The sequence below is a fragment of the Phodopus roborovskii genome, unplaced genomic scaffold (genome assembly GCF_943737965.1).
Source record: "Phodopus roborovskii unplaced genomic scaffold, PHOROB, whole genome shotgun sequence".
Taxonomy (NCBI): domain Eukaryota; kingdom Metazoa; phylum Chordata; class Mammalia; order Rodentia; family Cricetidae; genus Phodopus; species Phodopus roborovskii.
Window position 1 is genome coordinate 16,999,579 of NW_026126525.1, and position 15,526 is coordinate 17,015,104.

Here is a 15,526-nt window from a genome sequence, read left to right on the forward strand (position 1 = left end):
AAAAAATAAAATGAGGGAAGTCGATGAAAAACATCAAGGAGATACACAAACAAAAAGAGGTTTGATATGTAAATGGAACTCAATACAGGAAACCATACAATTTCCCCCTACACAGATGAAGGATAGCAGCAGAGAATATTAGAGGGGGGAAAAGGAAAAATAAAGCTATAAGTGTGAAGCCAACACCTACTGCTAAAACAGTTGCTGTTCCCAAAGTATGTCTGCACAGTACCACGTACTTTGGTCAACTCAGGCCAGGCTCATCTTTTTCATGACAAATGGGAGGAGATGAAAACAAAAGGAGTACAATATTCACTCAATTTATAGATGAGATCTGCTAATGACATCTCACGTTGTCATTATCTACCATGGAATAAAAGAAGAAAGATGGGGGGCTCAGAAGTCTCTATACCTTCTTAATGTTTATGCACAGTTAATAGTTGATCGGGAACAGGAGAGACATTTTTCTTCAGTGGTGTAGACACTTGTTAAGGTGCCATTACTCCTATAAGCAAACTTAATGAAATTCATTAGGTCATTCAAAAGGGGGAGAGGCATGAAAGTAGAAACAGGACTGCCTGAGAAGAAGAGGCAGGAGTAGGAAGGGGGCAAAAGAGCTATGGAGAAGGGGATGGATATGATTGAGGGAAAGGATAAGAACCCAAATTCAATAATTATATAATAGATAATAATTATCTAATACAAAATATTAGAGCTAGGCTAATAGAAAGCAAACTATTGACCTCTGGCACAATTCTTCTTCCCTTTCTTATTTTCTACTTTGGGTTTTACAGTAATGTTGGGTATTTTTTTTTCAGATCCCACCTTATTTACAATATTCTCTCTTTTTTTATCTTCTGTGTTAATCATACTCTCTATTAAAAAAAAAACTGGTACAGTCACTGATACAGTCAACTGAGTGGGACTCAAAGTTTTCTATGTGTTGTAAGAAAGGGTTCAAGTTTACATGTCATACCAAGACTGTACAGATGACACAGGACATAGCTAAGTCACAATAACACCAATGTATACCAAGTATCTTCATAACATACTTACTCCTGAAATGCTAATAAATCTTACTTCACGATTTAAAGCAAAAATTATATATATGTACAAGGTAAACCTAAGGGCTTTATTACATCTCTGTTTAAAATGTATGTCTCTCAGCTGGTTTCTTATGTGCTCAAGAAACTGTTCTAGTCAGGTATTGCCTTGGCATTTTAAAGATATATCTGATATAAGACTATCTGGATACCGAGGTCCTTAACTTATATAGTGCCCTAATAGAATTATATGTCAATGTATTTTTGTTTTAGTTATGTTTATATTATTTTAGACATTTGTTATTATTATCCAAATAAAGAATTTGTCAACTGAACAAGACTGTCAAAATGGTAGAAAAAAGTTTAATAATCCCAGCTTTATTATATGTTTGGAAATTACTATAGTAAAATATATCTATTACTTGTGTGTAATATTGAAACTGTATCACTTCAGTATGTTTAGTCATTTTTTAAAAACATCTAAACTTGTTTAAGGTTCAGCATATTTGGGAAAACTCACAAGAAGTAAAAATTCTATGTCAAAATTTTGCTTCATACAAATAGATATGGATTTAAAATAAAGTTCACAATGCCATTGTGAGGAAAAATTAATAACTAAAAGGTATGGGACCTATAGCAAGGGAAAACTAGAAAGAACAAGTTTCTGCCAGTAGACAACTCCCTGAGTGGGGAGAACAGAGACCACATGCTGTTCTGGGACATAAAAGAATAAAGCAGGAGCTCACCACCAACTGTGCAGACTTTCTCTCTGCCCCCCCCCCATTATCTTAAGGACAAAGGCACTGAGCCCACCAGTCCTAAAAAAATAACCTTACAGGTGAGCTAAACAATGCTGCCTTGTAAAAACTGTATACTCCATGAAATCTCTGTAACCTTAGAAACCTTATGAGTTGAGACTAGTGGTCTCAACACTCCCTTTCCCTCGTGTGTGTGTGTGTGTGTGTGTGTGTGTGTGTGTGTGTGTGTGTGTGTGTGTATGTGTGTTGTGTGTTTTCTTATTTTATATATCGATTCTAGTTCCCTCTCCCTCCCATACCCCCTAACCCACCCATCCCATCTCACACACACACACACACACACACACACACACACACACACACACACACACACTCCACAGGGAGGGTGATGCCTTCCAGGAGGGGTCAACAAAATCTGTCAAGTCATTTGGAGTAGGGACTAGGCTCTCCCTTCTGCCTCTAGGCTAAGGAAGTACCTCCATGGGGAATGTGCTCCCAAAGACCTTTCATGCACCAGGGATACATCCTGGTTCCACTGTTAGAGGTCCCTTAGACTGCCCAGGCCTTCTAAGAACCGCTTTCAGGGGGTCTGAGTCAGTCCAATGCTGGTTTCCCAGCTATCAGTCTGAGGGGTCATGAGCTCCCCCTTGTTCAGGTCAGTTGTCTCTGTGGGTTTCTGTAGCCTGGTCTAACTCCATTTTCTTATCACTCCTTCCTCTCTGCAACTGGATTCCAGGAGTTTGGCTCAGTGTTTAGCTGTGGGTGTCTGCTTCTGTTTCCATCAGCTACTAGATGAGGGCTCTATGATGATAGATAAGTTAGTTATCAATCTCATTATCAGGAAAGGGCATTTAAGGTAGCCTATCTACTGTTGTTCAGATTGTTAGTTGGGGTCATCCTTGTTGGTCTCTGAACATATCTCTAGAGTTAGTTTTCTCTTGAAACCTATAATGGATCTCTCTATTATGGTAAAACCCCCCCCCTTTTCTTTTTCCGTAATCTATTTATCCCCTGACTAAATCTTCCTAGTCCCACATGTTCTCCTCTCCTCCCCTTCTCTTTCTCCTAACTCCCTCTCTACTCACTGGCCCCACCCTCCCCCCTTACGCCCCCCCCCCCCCCGCCACTTCCCAATATGCTCAGGAGATCTTGTTCTTTTCCCCTTCTGTGAGGGACCTTGTATGACTCTCTTAGGTTCCTCCTTGTATCCTAGTTTCTCTGGCGGTGTGAATTATAGGCTGGTGATCCTTTGCTCCATGTCTAAAATGCATACATGAATGAGTACATACCATGTTCCTCTTTTTGTGACTGGGTTACCTCATTCAGGATGGTTTCTTCAAGTTCCATCCATTTGCCTGTGAATTTCAACATTCGTTTGTTTGTTTGTTTGTTTGTTTGTTTTTTGTTTTTTCCACTGAGTAGTATTCCATTGTGTAAATGTGCCACATCTTCTTTATCCATTCTTCAGTTGAGGGACATCTAGGTTGCTTCCAGGTTCTTGCTATTGCAAATAATGCTGCTGTGAACATAGTTGAACAGATGTCTTTGTTACATGGATGTGGGTCATTTAGGTATATGCCTAAGAGTAGAATTGTTATGCAGAGTAAATCCAATATGTCAGAAAAATTAAGTTGTTAAACATTGCATTTCTTTAAGTAATTCAGTTTCTTGAAGAAGTTAAGCAGACTAAATGATAACTGAGCAAATGTTGTAGCATTCATTTTCAGACTGTTAGAGAGAACAATACCTTGCAGGATGGAGTTCTAAGAATCCTAAACAATATGTTCCAAGGAGTATAAATACCAGAACTGAGTTAGAGATTCCCTTCATGAGTCCATTTCAGAACCTACATGATTATCACAAAAAAAATTTACATTTTCAACATATAAGATACTTTTAGAATTTTACTAAGATGTTCTCTGCTATAAGGAATCTAAATATTAAAGCAGAAGGAGGGGAGGCAGCACTTGGGAAGCAAATACAGAGGGACTAACTGCAAGCTGAGATGAGCCTGGGCTACAGTGTGAGTTCCTGTGTCAAAAATGGGGTGGGTGGGAACAAGAATGGAAGGAAGGAAGGAAGGAAGGAAGGAAGGAAGGAAGGAAGGAAGGAAGGAAGGAAAGAAACAAGGGAGGGAGAGAGGGAAGGAAGGAGGGGAGAAGAGAAGGAGGGGGAGAGGGAGGAAGGAAAGAAAATAAGAAAGAGGGGTGTGAAGATATCTCCACCTCATGCCAGAACATGTCCAAAAGTAGCCATATAAAACTCAGTCACCAGAGTTTTGCATCAGATTCTTTGCTTACACTGAACTTTTTTTTTCCCTAACTAGACATTATTTGTCACCATTTTAAGTCTCAAAAGGCAATTTCTCATTAGGGATCTCCCTCTTCCAGTACCTCAGCATTTTATCCTGTATCAAACTGTAAAATGACCACCCTTAAGGCAAAATCTCTGGGAGCAAGGGGTGGGTATCACTGATTAAGTTTTTAAAACAAAATTGAATCTGTAAATATTACAAATTTCAATAGCTCAGAATTAAGAATGCAGCATAAAGACTAAATGCTGCACTTGTACATGCTAGCTGTATGACACACACAGCTTTAAGAAAGGTTGAGAAATGAGTGCTTACAGTTCGTACTCAGATCCCATTACCAACATCAGGAGCCCAGAACCTCCTGAAACTCTACCTCCAGCAGATCTCATACAATCTTCTGCCCTCTAAGGACACTGCAGTCACATTTACATATCCTCCAACACACACTCACAATTAAAATTTTAATAAAGTCTTTAGCCAGGCTTGGTGACATAAACCACCTGCCATACAGGATGCAGAGTCAGGGAGATTCCTGTCAGTTCAAGGCCAGTTTGATCTGCATAGCAAGTTGTAAGGTAGCTAGGGCTACATATTAACATGGCAAAATTGACTAAAATAGCAACGATTAGCAATATCTCATCTTCATCTGCTACCCTTTATCCATTGTGAGTGCCCATAAAGATGGCTGCACTCCATCTTGGCACAAGGACAGAGTTCAAAGCTGTCAGTAAATCACAACACCTAAAGATCAAAGGTGTGGCTACAGAAGGATGTTTCAGCCATCTTAGTCTAAATAACAACAGACCTGAATCTGATGTGTGGCTTCTCCTGAATGTCAAGGCTAAAGGAGAAGTTGAATCTGAGATATGGCTACTCCTGACCTCAAGGCTAGGGAACAAGAAGTTTAGAGCTAAGGTGTGCTTATTGAACCCTTGGAATGAGTATGGAAGAAAAGTCTGTTCCATATACATGATACTGTGTTCCACTTTTTGGTTATGGTATGTAAGAGTGGGAAAAAACAAACTCATGGCATTTCAGTATTGACTGATCTGCCCTCCTGGCCTTTATTCTGTCTCTCTGTCTTTCTTTATTATCTATAGCTAGCCTTTCCCTCATCCACACTCTCCCACTCAGGTACGGACTTGGGGCCGCTCGCCTGGCTCCGATTGCAGCCCCTCAAAGACCGCTCCCAACACTCCACTCCCCTGTTGCAGAAAACTTCAAGAGTTGTCTCACCCAATAATGTTCCTTTAAACATCAACACCTCATAAGTTATCCTGGTCTTACTAACATTCTTGTTAAGGTCATTAATATTACCTGCCTAGTAAAAGTAGTAGTTTTGCTTATTATAGTGTTCATTAGTATTCAAATGATGATCATCCATTCTCTGAAAAGAACTCAGGTGAAGAAGTACTGGGCTATCACTTAATTAACGTTCTAGAATTCCAGAAGAACTGAAATTGGCTGAATGAAAAAGCAAGAGGATCTAATTTGAAAGAGGCCATATGGCAAGAAGGTCAGTAGAAGATTTCAAATCTCTGCACAGCTACATGAGAGCACAACTGGCTGGGGAGGTGGGGGAGAAACTGGGAAGAAGGAAGGGAGAGGAAGCTTTGGTTGGCATGTAAAAACAAAAAAATAAATAACATCAACAAAAGTATAGCTGGTGTCTTAGCAAAGGCTACAATAACCTTATGGTATAGATTCCATGGTTTAAACATTGATTTCTCACAACCAGGTGACCAAGAAATAAAGAAATCAGGGTTCTAGCATGGCTGGGTTCTCTTGAAGGCTCCATTGCTGGTCTTCAGTGGTCCATCTCACATTGCATCTTAACAAAGCAGACACAGAGTAGTTCTTTCCTTACGAGGGCCCAGGAACAATCCCATCATGAGGACCCTTTCAGAACTGTCTGAGTCTACTTGGTGCCCAAATCCCACCTTATCCCATGGGATCTGGGGTTCTGGGCTGAGAAAGTAAACTAGATGGTGAGAAGTGACCTTCCTGAAATTGGTTCTCTGTCTGTGGCATTAAAATAATGCTTTTCACACATAGGATAGCTACACTGCTGATGGTGATTTTAGTTTATTAGACCCGTGCTTCCATGACTTTAAGGTCACCATCTTTCATAAGTGTCACTCTGATGTTCTAGAAGATACTATCAAAGCAAAGAAGGGGAATATTTTGAATTATGCATTTGTCAAAATAAGAAAAACATAGCTCTACCCCCAAATGGAATAAGGGATACTTGATTCTGGAGCCAAATATGAATGATCATACCCTGACTATGTATTTAAGTTACCTTTAAAAGCAAACTCTAATGAGTTAACAGTTTGAGTAAAATTTTTATACTTATAGTACAAAAAAAAAGTCACAAATGAAAGCATTTAAAACATTTAAAAGTATATTTGTGGGACAGAGAAAACTTACCTGAACAAAGGGGAGCTCATGGACCCCAGACTGATAGTTGGGAAACCAGCATTGGACCCACCCAGACACCCTGAACATGAGTCTCAATTAGAAGGCCTAGAAAGTCTTAGAGACTTCCAGTGGAGGCAGGATGTATCCCTGGTGCACAAAAGTTCTTTGGAAACACATTCCCCATGGAGGGATACTCCCTTAACCTAGAAGCAGGAGGGAGCGCCTAGCCCTGTTGGACCCTAATTCTGGGTTCCTGATGGGCCAATGGGAGAGCCCTGATGGGAGATGCCATTATGTATATATGTTTCTCATTCTGGTTAATGAATAAAGACTGTTGGCCAATAGGAAAGGAAAATAGGAGGGACTAGGAGACAAGGAGGAAATAGGAAGTAGGGAGGAGAGTCAAGATGGAGAGCCTAGAGAGAACAGAACTGCCATTCCTCCGCTCTCGGTAAGACCACGTGGAAATACATAGAAATGGGTTAATAATTAAGACAGAGCTAGCCGATAAGAAACTAGTACCTGGCCAATAGCATAATATCAAATACAGAGTCTCCGTGTATTATTTGGGGCTGGTGCAGCAGCTGGGACAAGATTGGCGGCGGACAGAAAAACCGTACTCGTTACAGAGCCCTGCAACACAAACACCAAAACCAGGAGATGCAACAAGCAAGAGATGTTTATTGAACGAGTGCACTCGGGTGTCAGCAATCTCGGGGAAAGCTGCACACCCCTCAAAGGGTCCAGGTTCTTTTTATAGAGAAGACCACAAATCAGCATACATTCATGGGGCACAAGGTGATTGATTACAAAGTATGATCTATGTTTGAGAGACCACCCAGGTATGACCTGTTCTTATTCAAAAGATAAACCATAGAATAACTTGGAAAGTCCCCAGACTGTCCATTGGCCAGGAGTGACCCAGATAGGGCTGTTCATCTGGAATCATTTGTTCCAGGGATGGGGGCCTATTTCCTTGTGGTGGGCCAAGACTTGTGAGAAAGTTTTTCATACTCTGGCTTTCTCTTGGCTGTACATTTAGAGCCTTCAGTTATTCCACAAAGGTTTGATGACTCAGTAACTAGCCCTATTTAACAAGATCAGTCTAGCATATAACCACTAGCCCCATCACCATAGTAACTTTTCTTGTTCTCATAATTCCTGTTTTTTCCTCCCATGTCAACGTCCATTCTTTATGATTTTCTATATTCTGCTTGCAAGAATTATTCTCCTGCCCCTTTCCTACATCCTTGCTCTGCAAACTAAAATCTTTTACCCCTACTCCAAATGACCTGACAGATTTTGATGATCCTTCCTGGAAGGCCTCAGCCTCACTGTGGAGTAGGTGTAGAATGGGATGGGAAGGGGGCTGGGGGGGCATGGGAGGATGGGAGGGTGGGAGGGAGAGGGAACTGTAAAATAAGAAAAAATAATAAGAAAAAACTTTCAAAAGTGATAACTTTTGTGTTTCTGCATTTGCATAAAATGCTTTATGGATTTCATTGTGATAGTATTGATTAATCTAATGTGATAACTCTGTCACTGTGGAGAAAAAGACCATTTTCATATTTGTACAGGATTGATTTAAATAAGCATCATTCCTTCCATTCATCTTATTACATTCTTTAAATATTCAATAAAAATTGTTTTTAACCCATAAGAAAAAGTATACTGGTGGGAACAGCAAGGAGTTGAGTTACAGCAAAGCAGAGACATCTCTGCTATGAGCCTCAGATGCTATCTGTCACTTGCCCTCTGTCTTAGTTGAAGCCAGGAGTCCATTAGTGAATTCCACACATTTCATCTGATAGTTACAAGGATGTTAGGTGAAACCCTGGTAAACAGCGAACAGCTAGTAAAAGGGACAAAGCTAGTGCAAGACAAACCTCAATACTTAACTCTCAATGTACACATTAATTCTAACCAGTAAATCAGCGTCCTAGAATCTTTAACACAAAATGAGTCTTATTTTCAGGGAACTTTAGTTGACACATTCCTAGTAAAGTATGGTGATATCTTAATGGATTTCAAAAGTTTGGGGAAAATGATAAATAGATACAAAAGACAGCAAGCAGACAAATAAGCGGGGAAACAAAAAAGAGAAATATCAGCTCTCCAGTCCCTCCTTTGCCATATCTAGTTTCCAGTTGTCTTCAATTTAAATTGCCAGTTATCTGGTGATTTAAATTTTAGATGTCTTAAAATTATGGTGTGTGTGTGTGTGTGTGTGTGTGTGTGTGTGTGTGTGTGTGTGTGTGTATTTGTGTGTGTTTGTGTACATTTTCTGTGTAGTTTACACCACTCTTAGTCAATACTAATTATTCTTTCCCTAGAACATACAAAATGGTGTATTGCACAGTTATAATGTATGCTCTATGTGAGATGCAACAGATGCATTAAATGAGTTCAAGCCAAAAATATTTGTCAAGAAGAAAATGAAAACTGGAAAGAGGTGTCACTATTCAGGCAAGATTCAAGACAGGATTCAGAGAATGAAGCCACAGGTCAGAGCCAGAGGAACAGAACTACATATATCATGATAGAGGCCAAAGCCTTAAAAGTCTGCAAAGACCAGAATTCAGTAGAAAATCCTACTTAGACACGAGTGCAAGTCAAACTATGAAATAGAGGAAACAGTCTAGACAGCACAAAATATGGTCCTATAACCCCACATATATAACCAGGAAACACTGTTAGACATGCTAACTCTTAGCCTCACACCTAAGAAGAAACACTAGTCTGGGCTCCATCAAGTGTACTTTACAAAGAGGTAAAGATGGCCTCTGGGATGAAGGATCAGGCTGTCAAGCCAAGTAGAAAAGAAACTGAATATAAGAAAGATGACCTGCAGATTGTTTTAGGGGGAAAAGGCATAGGATGAATCAGCATTGGTAAGATCAGGAAGTAGAAACTGGTCAGGCAGTTTCAGGACATGAACCCCAATTCTTATTTTTATCCAGAAATATACTTGATTCTCTTCTGGCTAAGTCAATTGTTCCTAATCTCATTTCCTATTATCTTCCTTCTCCTTTTCTGCAACTCAAGTGAGTGCCACTGCATAGAAGAGACACATGACACATGACCAAAACTGAGAGGTGGCTGGAAATGTCATGGGACCGAATGACTGACTGCCCCTCTTCTTTGCCTCTCCCCAGTGTCTGCCCTAGGTACTCTAAAAGCCCTCAGTCTATTTTCTGGGACCCAATCCTGAGATACAGGAGCTCTCCTTTTTCCTTTCTCTTAAGGTCCCACTTATAAGTATATCTTCCTTTTTAAACTCACTTTATGCTGTCAGTAAAATTCATTCTTCTAGTCTCGAGTAACTATGGTAGTCACTGATTTTGTTTTTCACCAGCTGAGCTCTGTGAGCTATAACTACCTGCGGCAAGGAAGCTCTCAATGATTTCAATGCTTAATTGCTCTCAATGACAACCACATTTTCTGTACAAGCTTAATCTACAGTTGAGTCTACTGGTTAATAGTGAGTGACTGTGGCTGAAATCTGAATCTCTCAAATAGAGCTCTGAACCTTGATTCCTAAAGGCACTCAGTTGTCTTCAGTCCCCCATCAAAAAAGATCCAGATGAATTTACAGCATACTACCTAGGAAAGCATGAAAATTTGAAGCCCCATTTAGGAATTTTTGGGTTTTTTAAAATCTGTTTTCTGTTCTTATTAGTCAATAGTTCAATATAGGAGCATGATTGCTACATTTTCTCTACAGTCGTTGTTGCATACACAATTAAGAAATTTAAATGTTCTAGAGGGGCTGTAGAGATGGCTTAGTGACTGAAAGCACTTCCTACCTTTCCAGAAGACCTGGGTTTAGTTTCCAGCATCTACACAGTGGCTCACAAACATCTATAATTCCATTTTATGATATTTGATAACCCAGAAACACAAGTAGTATATACATGATGACAGACAGACAAAATACACAAGATAAAAACAAATGTTTGTTTTTTTCAGAATGTGCTTGAAAATTGTATTTCAATTGGAAGGTTATGATGATTTCACTTCTATTATATAAGCAATATTTTAAAAATATTTTTAGAAATGGGATCTTTACGTTGCCATAGTCTGTGTAGGCTGCTACATAAATCACTATGCTCTACTTACAAAGAACCAGAAGTTCATTATTCACACTTCCCCAAGGCTACAAAGGTCTCAGAGAATTGGTATCTAGGACAAGAGTGTCTCTTGCTATGCCCTTATAGGGCCTGAAGGATGACAGGGATCTCTAAGCTTTCAGTTCTGAAAACTGCAATCTTCAAATTCCATCACAGTGGTGACTCAGTTTCAACATCTCAATCTAGATGATATAAACCATCTGCAGCATGTGGTAACCCAACAGCCCATAGCCAGTAAGCGAGTAACTATTAATATTTTAATAAATTCATTCCCTTTACAAGGGAATCTCCTCTGGGATTTTTAAATAGTCAGCTTCCAACCCATTCTAAATTTAGAACCACCACCTTGGACAAAGTTCAGGAACCTATATGCTAATGTGCTGACTTGATCTCAGCAATTTATTTTTAGTTGAAATTTGTGGTGTAGTTTCTAAGATGCAGGTTTAATATACCAGAAGAACATCAGACTAGGAACAACTCTGAGTTCTAGCCCTGGTTGTATGAGTAATATGATTTTAAATTATTTGTGCCATTTAACCTGAGTCATCCTCTGTAAATCAAGAAATTGTATATTGAGCATCCCTACTGTGCTATTATTTAATACTACAGAAGTATGAAATATGTTTTAAAATTAAAAACAAAAATGCTGTTGTGGATACATAATTTAAAATGTAAGCAGTTTTATTTACAGAACTCACACATGCACATAGTGGTCTTTTCTGGAACTAGGTATTGCCTTAGGGTAATCTGAAACTCAGGGCTCTATTGAGTTTGTCATGGTTGGGCCCTACACTAACCCCCCCACCCAAAAAGATACTTTATAATATAAAGACAGGATATATTTAGTGCTAGAACAGAAAGAACTTTGAAAGAATAAACCACAGCCCAAGTTTATTTAAATGTTAATGTAAAAAAGGTTCACAACTGTCTTGAAAAAACAAAAAAACAAACAAACAAAAAACCCAAAACAGAAAAAAACCTATCCTACAGCTAAAACCAGGATGTAACACATCGTCAACTCAGACTTCCAAGCTTCTTGAGATGTTCAACTTTGGAAACACCATGGATGGACACACAGGATAACGTAGGCTTGCAGGACTCTTACTTCAAAATATAAGACAATTTTGAACTAAAAATATCGTACTGTACAGAACATTGTATTATATCTGTAGTCAAAGTAAATGCCAAATTGTGTTGTTTTTAAATTGGGTTGATGTTTCTTCAAATACATAGCCATTTAGAAAGATTCTTAACTACACTGCGTCCACACAATTGTTCTCTAAAAACGGTACAATGAGAACCAGTGAAAAGAATTAGATGAGAACCCTTAGACACAGGCGTTGGTAATCTGGGTTACTAGCTGCACGTCTCTGACCAAATCATTAACTGGAAGCTCCTTTTATTTTATTTTTTCTTTCTCTCCTATGAAAAGAAAACGGCGAATTCTACAGCCCTGAAAGGTCACTTGACTACTGAACTCCGTGTGTCACGGGCACTAGAAGCTCGGGACTATTTAAATTGGAATCTTTTAAAGTGGAATCCCAGCCAGGATGCCTTCGGTCTGGGGAAAATGACGTCCTGCAGGCGCGCTATCACCAAAGCTTCACAGAGCAAACTCTGGCACCGGCGGCCCCGTAGTCCCTCGAGCATTTGGCAGCCGGAGGTGACGTGCGACCTTCGTTCCGCGTTCGGCCCTCAGCGCTCATCTCCCTCACTTAGCCACTCCCCTCACCTGCGAGGAAGCTCGCCCAGCTGTCCCACCCCAACCGGAAGTCAGGTGTCCCTGGGGCTGACAGGAAACAGTCTCGGGCGCTGTTCCCTAGCTCCGCCTCTGGTGACGTAGCCGCCCGCCCCTTGACCCTCGCGGCCCCGCCCCCTCCCCGGCTGCTGCACAGTAGACAGAGTCTCGGAAGGCGATGAAGAGGTCCGAGCCGCTGGCTGCGCTTCGCCGGGAAGAGGCGTCCTGCTCCTCCTGGGGAGCTTGCAGGTGAGAGGCCTGGCCCAGGCGGGCTGGGCGGGAAGAAGCGGAAGAAGCCGGGCCCGGGCGGCTCGGAGCGCGCGGAGGCCACGGGGCCGCGGGGAGCCCCAGGGAACCAGCGGGCGGGCGAGCCGGCGTGCGGGCGGTGGGTGTGGCGGCGTGGGCGCTGGCCTCGCAGCTCGCCTTTGCCGGGGAGATTTGCTCATCGCGAGTCTTCCCGGTTCCGGGTCGGGTCCCTCCACTCAGGTCACCACCTCTGTCGGGCCTGGTCAGGAGTGGGTTGTGGCCCCTGTTGCTTGGCTCCTCTCGTTAAGAGGCGGTGCGGCTCCGCTGTGCCCCATCCTGCCTGCCACCGCGCTACTTGGAAAAACTGTTGCTTGAGGGAAGAAGTTTGGATGAATCAGTTGCAGTTTGGACACGCCGAGAAACCCGAGTTGACAACGGAGCAGGGCGAGGAGCCCAAGGCTCCTAGGATTATTTCTCACTTAAGGTCTTGTAGGTTTTCTTTCCCAGCCCGCAAAATTACGGGGGTGCGGTCCTGGTATATTCTCACCAGTGTTTGGGTTATTTCTCCTTCAGTCGTCTAAGAATGAATAAAGCCCCACTTGTATCCTGCCCCGTATAAGAATACTGTATACTGAGTATAGAAGCGATGAGTTTATTAATTTCAGTTAACAATAAGGTTTGAGCATTACATTGCATAATTGAAAAGGAGGTTTCAAGTACTGGATTTAAGTAACTATCGTCTGCCCAGGCGAACGCTGCTAAAATCGACTTTAGAAATATTACTTAATACAAATCACCAGCCCTTAGTCGGAGCATTTTTATTGCCTCATAGATGTCATTATTGTTTTATTGTCGTCATCATTATTGTTGTTAATTATTAATGGTTTTCAGGCTAGTCGAAAGCCTTCTAGTTAGCCAAGGATGGCTTAGAACCCCTGATTCTCTCCCCTTCTCCGGAGTTTTGAGGTTAGAAGTATGTATAATTAGGCATGGCTGTTTTTGATCATATTCTTCGTTTTGTTTTTCGAGACAGGATTTCTCTTTATAGCTTTAGAACTTGTCCTATAGTCTATGCTGGCCTCGAACTCAGAGATCCATCTGCCCCTGCCTCCGAGTGCTGGGAGTAAAGGTGTGCGCCACCACCCTGCTGAACATATTCTTGAAACAGTCAGTGAGACAACTTTTTAGAAAGTTAGTGCCAAGCATAGTCATTAAGTGGCAGATCAGGTATTCTCATTTTTCCTCAGAAATTTAATTCACCAAACTAATTTTGGCCAAAAAAAGACCGCAAGTAAAAGTATAGTAAAAACATGATGATAGGAAGGTACAAGTATGTGTGTGTGTGCTATATACACTTTTATTGCCAGGATAGTATGTTATATGAGTATGCTGATTTTATTAGCTAGATGATGTCTTAGAATGCAGTTACTGCCTGGTTGCTCTAAAAACTATACAACTGTACAGAGCAGAAATTAGTGAAATTAGCTTCAACACATTTTAAAAACCTGAGGAAGTTGATACCTCATAAAATACACATTTGTTGTATATAAGAACCTTTACTAACTTGGGAATCTGGTCTCCTGGATACTTGAATTTCACATTGTAGAATATTAACATTCAAAAGCCATATTTGATCTTTAAAAGTCTGGGTTTGTGGCACTAGGGAAATGTCCACAGATACACAAGGATGACCCCAACTAAGAATCTTAAGCAATAGGGGAGAGGCTATCTTAAATGCCTTTCACCTATAATGAGATTGGTGGCTATCTTAAATGACATCAAAGAGCCTTCACCCAGTAGCTGATAGAAACAGAAGCATACACCCACAGTTAAACACTGAGCTGAATTCCTGGAATCCAGTTGTAGAGAGGGTGGAGTGATGAGCAAAGGGGTCAAGACTATGCTGGAGAAACCCATAGAAACAGCTGACCTTAACAAGGGGGAGCTCATGGTACCCAGACTGATAGCTTGTAAACCAGCATAGGAAGGAACCAGGCCCCCTGCTTGTGGCAATTAGGAGGCCTGGGCAGCCTATGGGACCTCTGGTAGTAGATCAGTATTTATCTCTAGTATAGGAATGGACTTTGGGAGAAAGAGGGATACTTTCTCAGCCTAGACACATGGGGGAAGACCTAGGCCCTACCCCAAATGATGTGATACACTTTGATGATCCCCCATAGAAGACCTCACCCTTTCTATGGAGTAAAAGAGGAATGGGATGAGGATTGCTGGGAGACATGGGAGGGAGAGGGAACTGGGATTGATATATAAAATAAGATTATTTGTAATTTAAATTAAAAAAAGAAAAAAAGTCAGGATTTGTTTCTTTTTTATTTCTTCTCCTTAGTGCAAGTAAAAAGTTACCGACCATGTCAACAGAATCTGTGGAAATCGATGATGGATTATACAGGTAAGAAAGTCAGAGAATGAAACTGCCTTTTCCAACAGTTCAAAAATCTCATAGTCTGTTTGAAGACTGTGCCTGTGCAGAATTTTCTATAATTCAAATTGGGATTTTTATGGGGTTTTCTCGTGTTTTATATCTTATGAACGTTTTAATATCATGTAAATAAACTCCAGTTTCTTTAGACTTAAATGATAGGACTAAGAAGTATTTTATTGTCCATTATGAAAGTAAATGTATTGAGTTTAGACAAGAGGCTTTATTAATGTTCTTGATAGGGTAGGAGTTTCTTCAGTTACTTCAGTTATGTAGTCATATTATTAAGAGGAAGACCATTTCAGTGTACCTCACATTCTATATCTATAGAAAATGGAGAAATATGTGACTGAATTACAATTTGAATGGGATTTAATGAGTTCTTTTTAAATGAGATATGGCTTGAATAGGAAGAGTCTTCCACACATTTGTGTATCTA

At 40.7% G+C, this 15,526-nt stretch overlaps 1 protein-coding gene across 1 annotated transcript in view; it reads left to right on the plus strand.

The window, feature by feature from the left end:
* The first annotated feature begins 12,494 nt into the window (after positions 1 to 12,494).
* Uba6 (ubiquitin like modifier activating enzyme 6) overlaps positions 12,495 to 15,526 on the plus strand; it is a 60,940-nt gene continuing 57,908 nt past the window's right edge. Inside the window, exons 1-2 of the mRNA XM_051198646.1 lie at positions 12,495 to 12,650; positions 14,995 to 15,057. Of these exons, the coding sequence (XP_051054603.1) occupies positions 12,580 to 12,650; positions 14,995 to 15,057 (134 nt within the window). The 5' untranslated portion in view covers positions 12,495 to 12,579. The remainder of the gene's footprint in view (positions 12,651 to 14,994; positions 15,058 to 15,526) is intronic.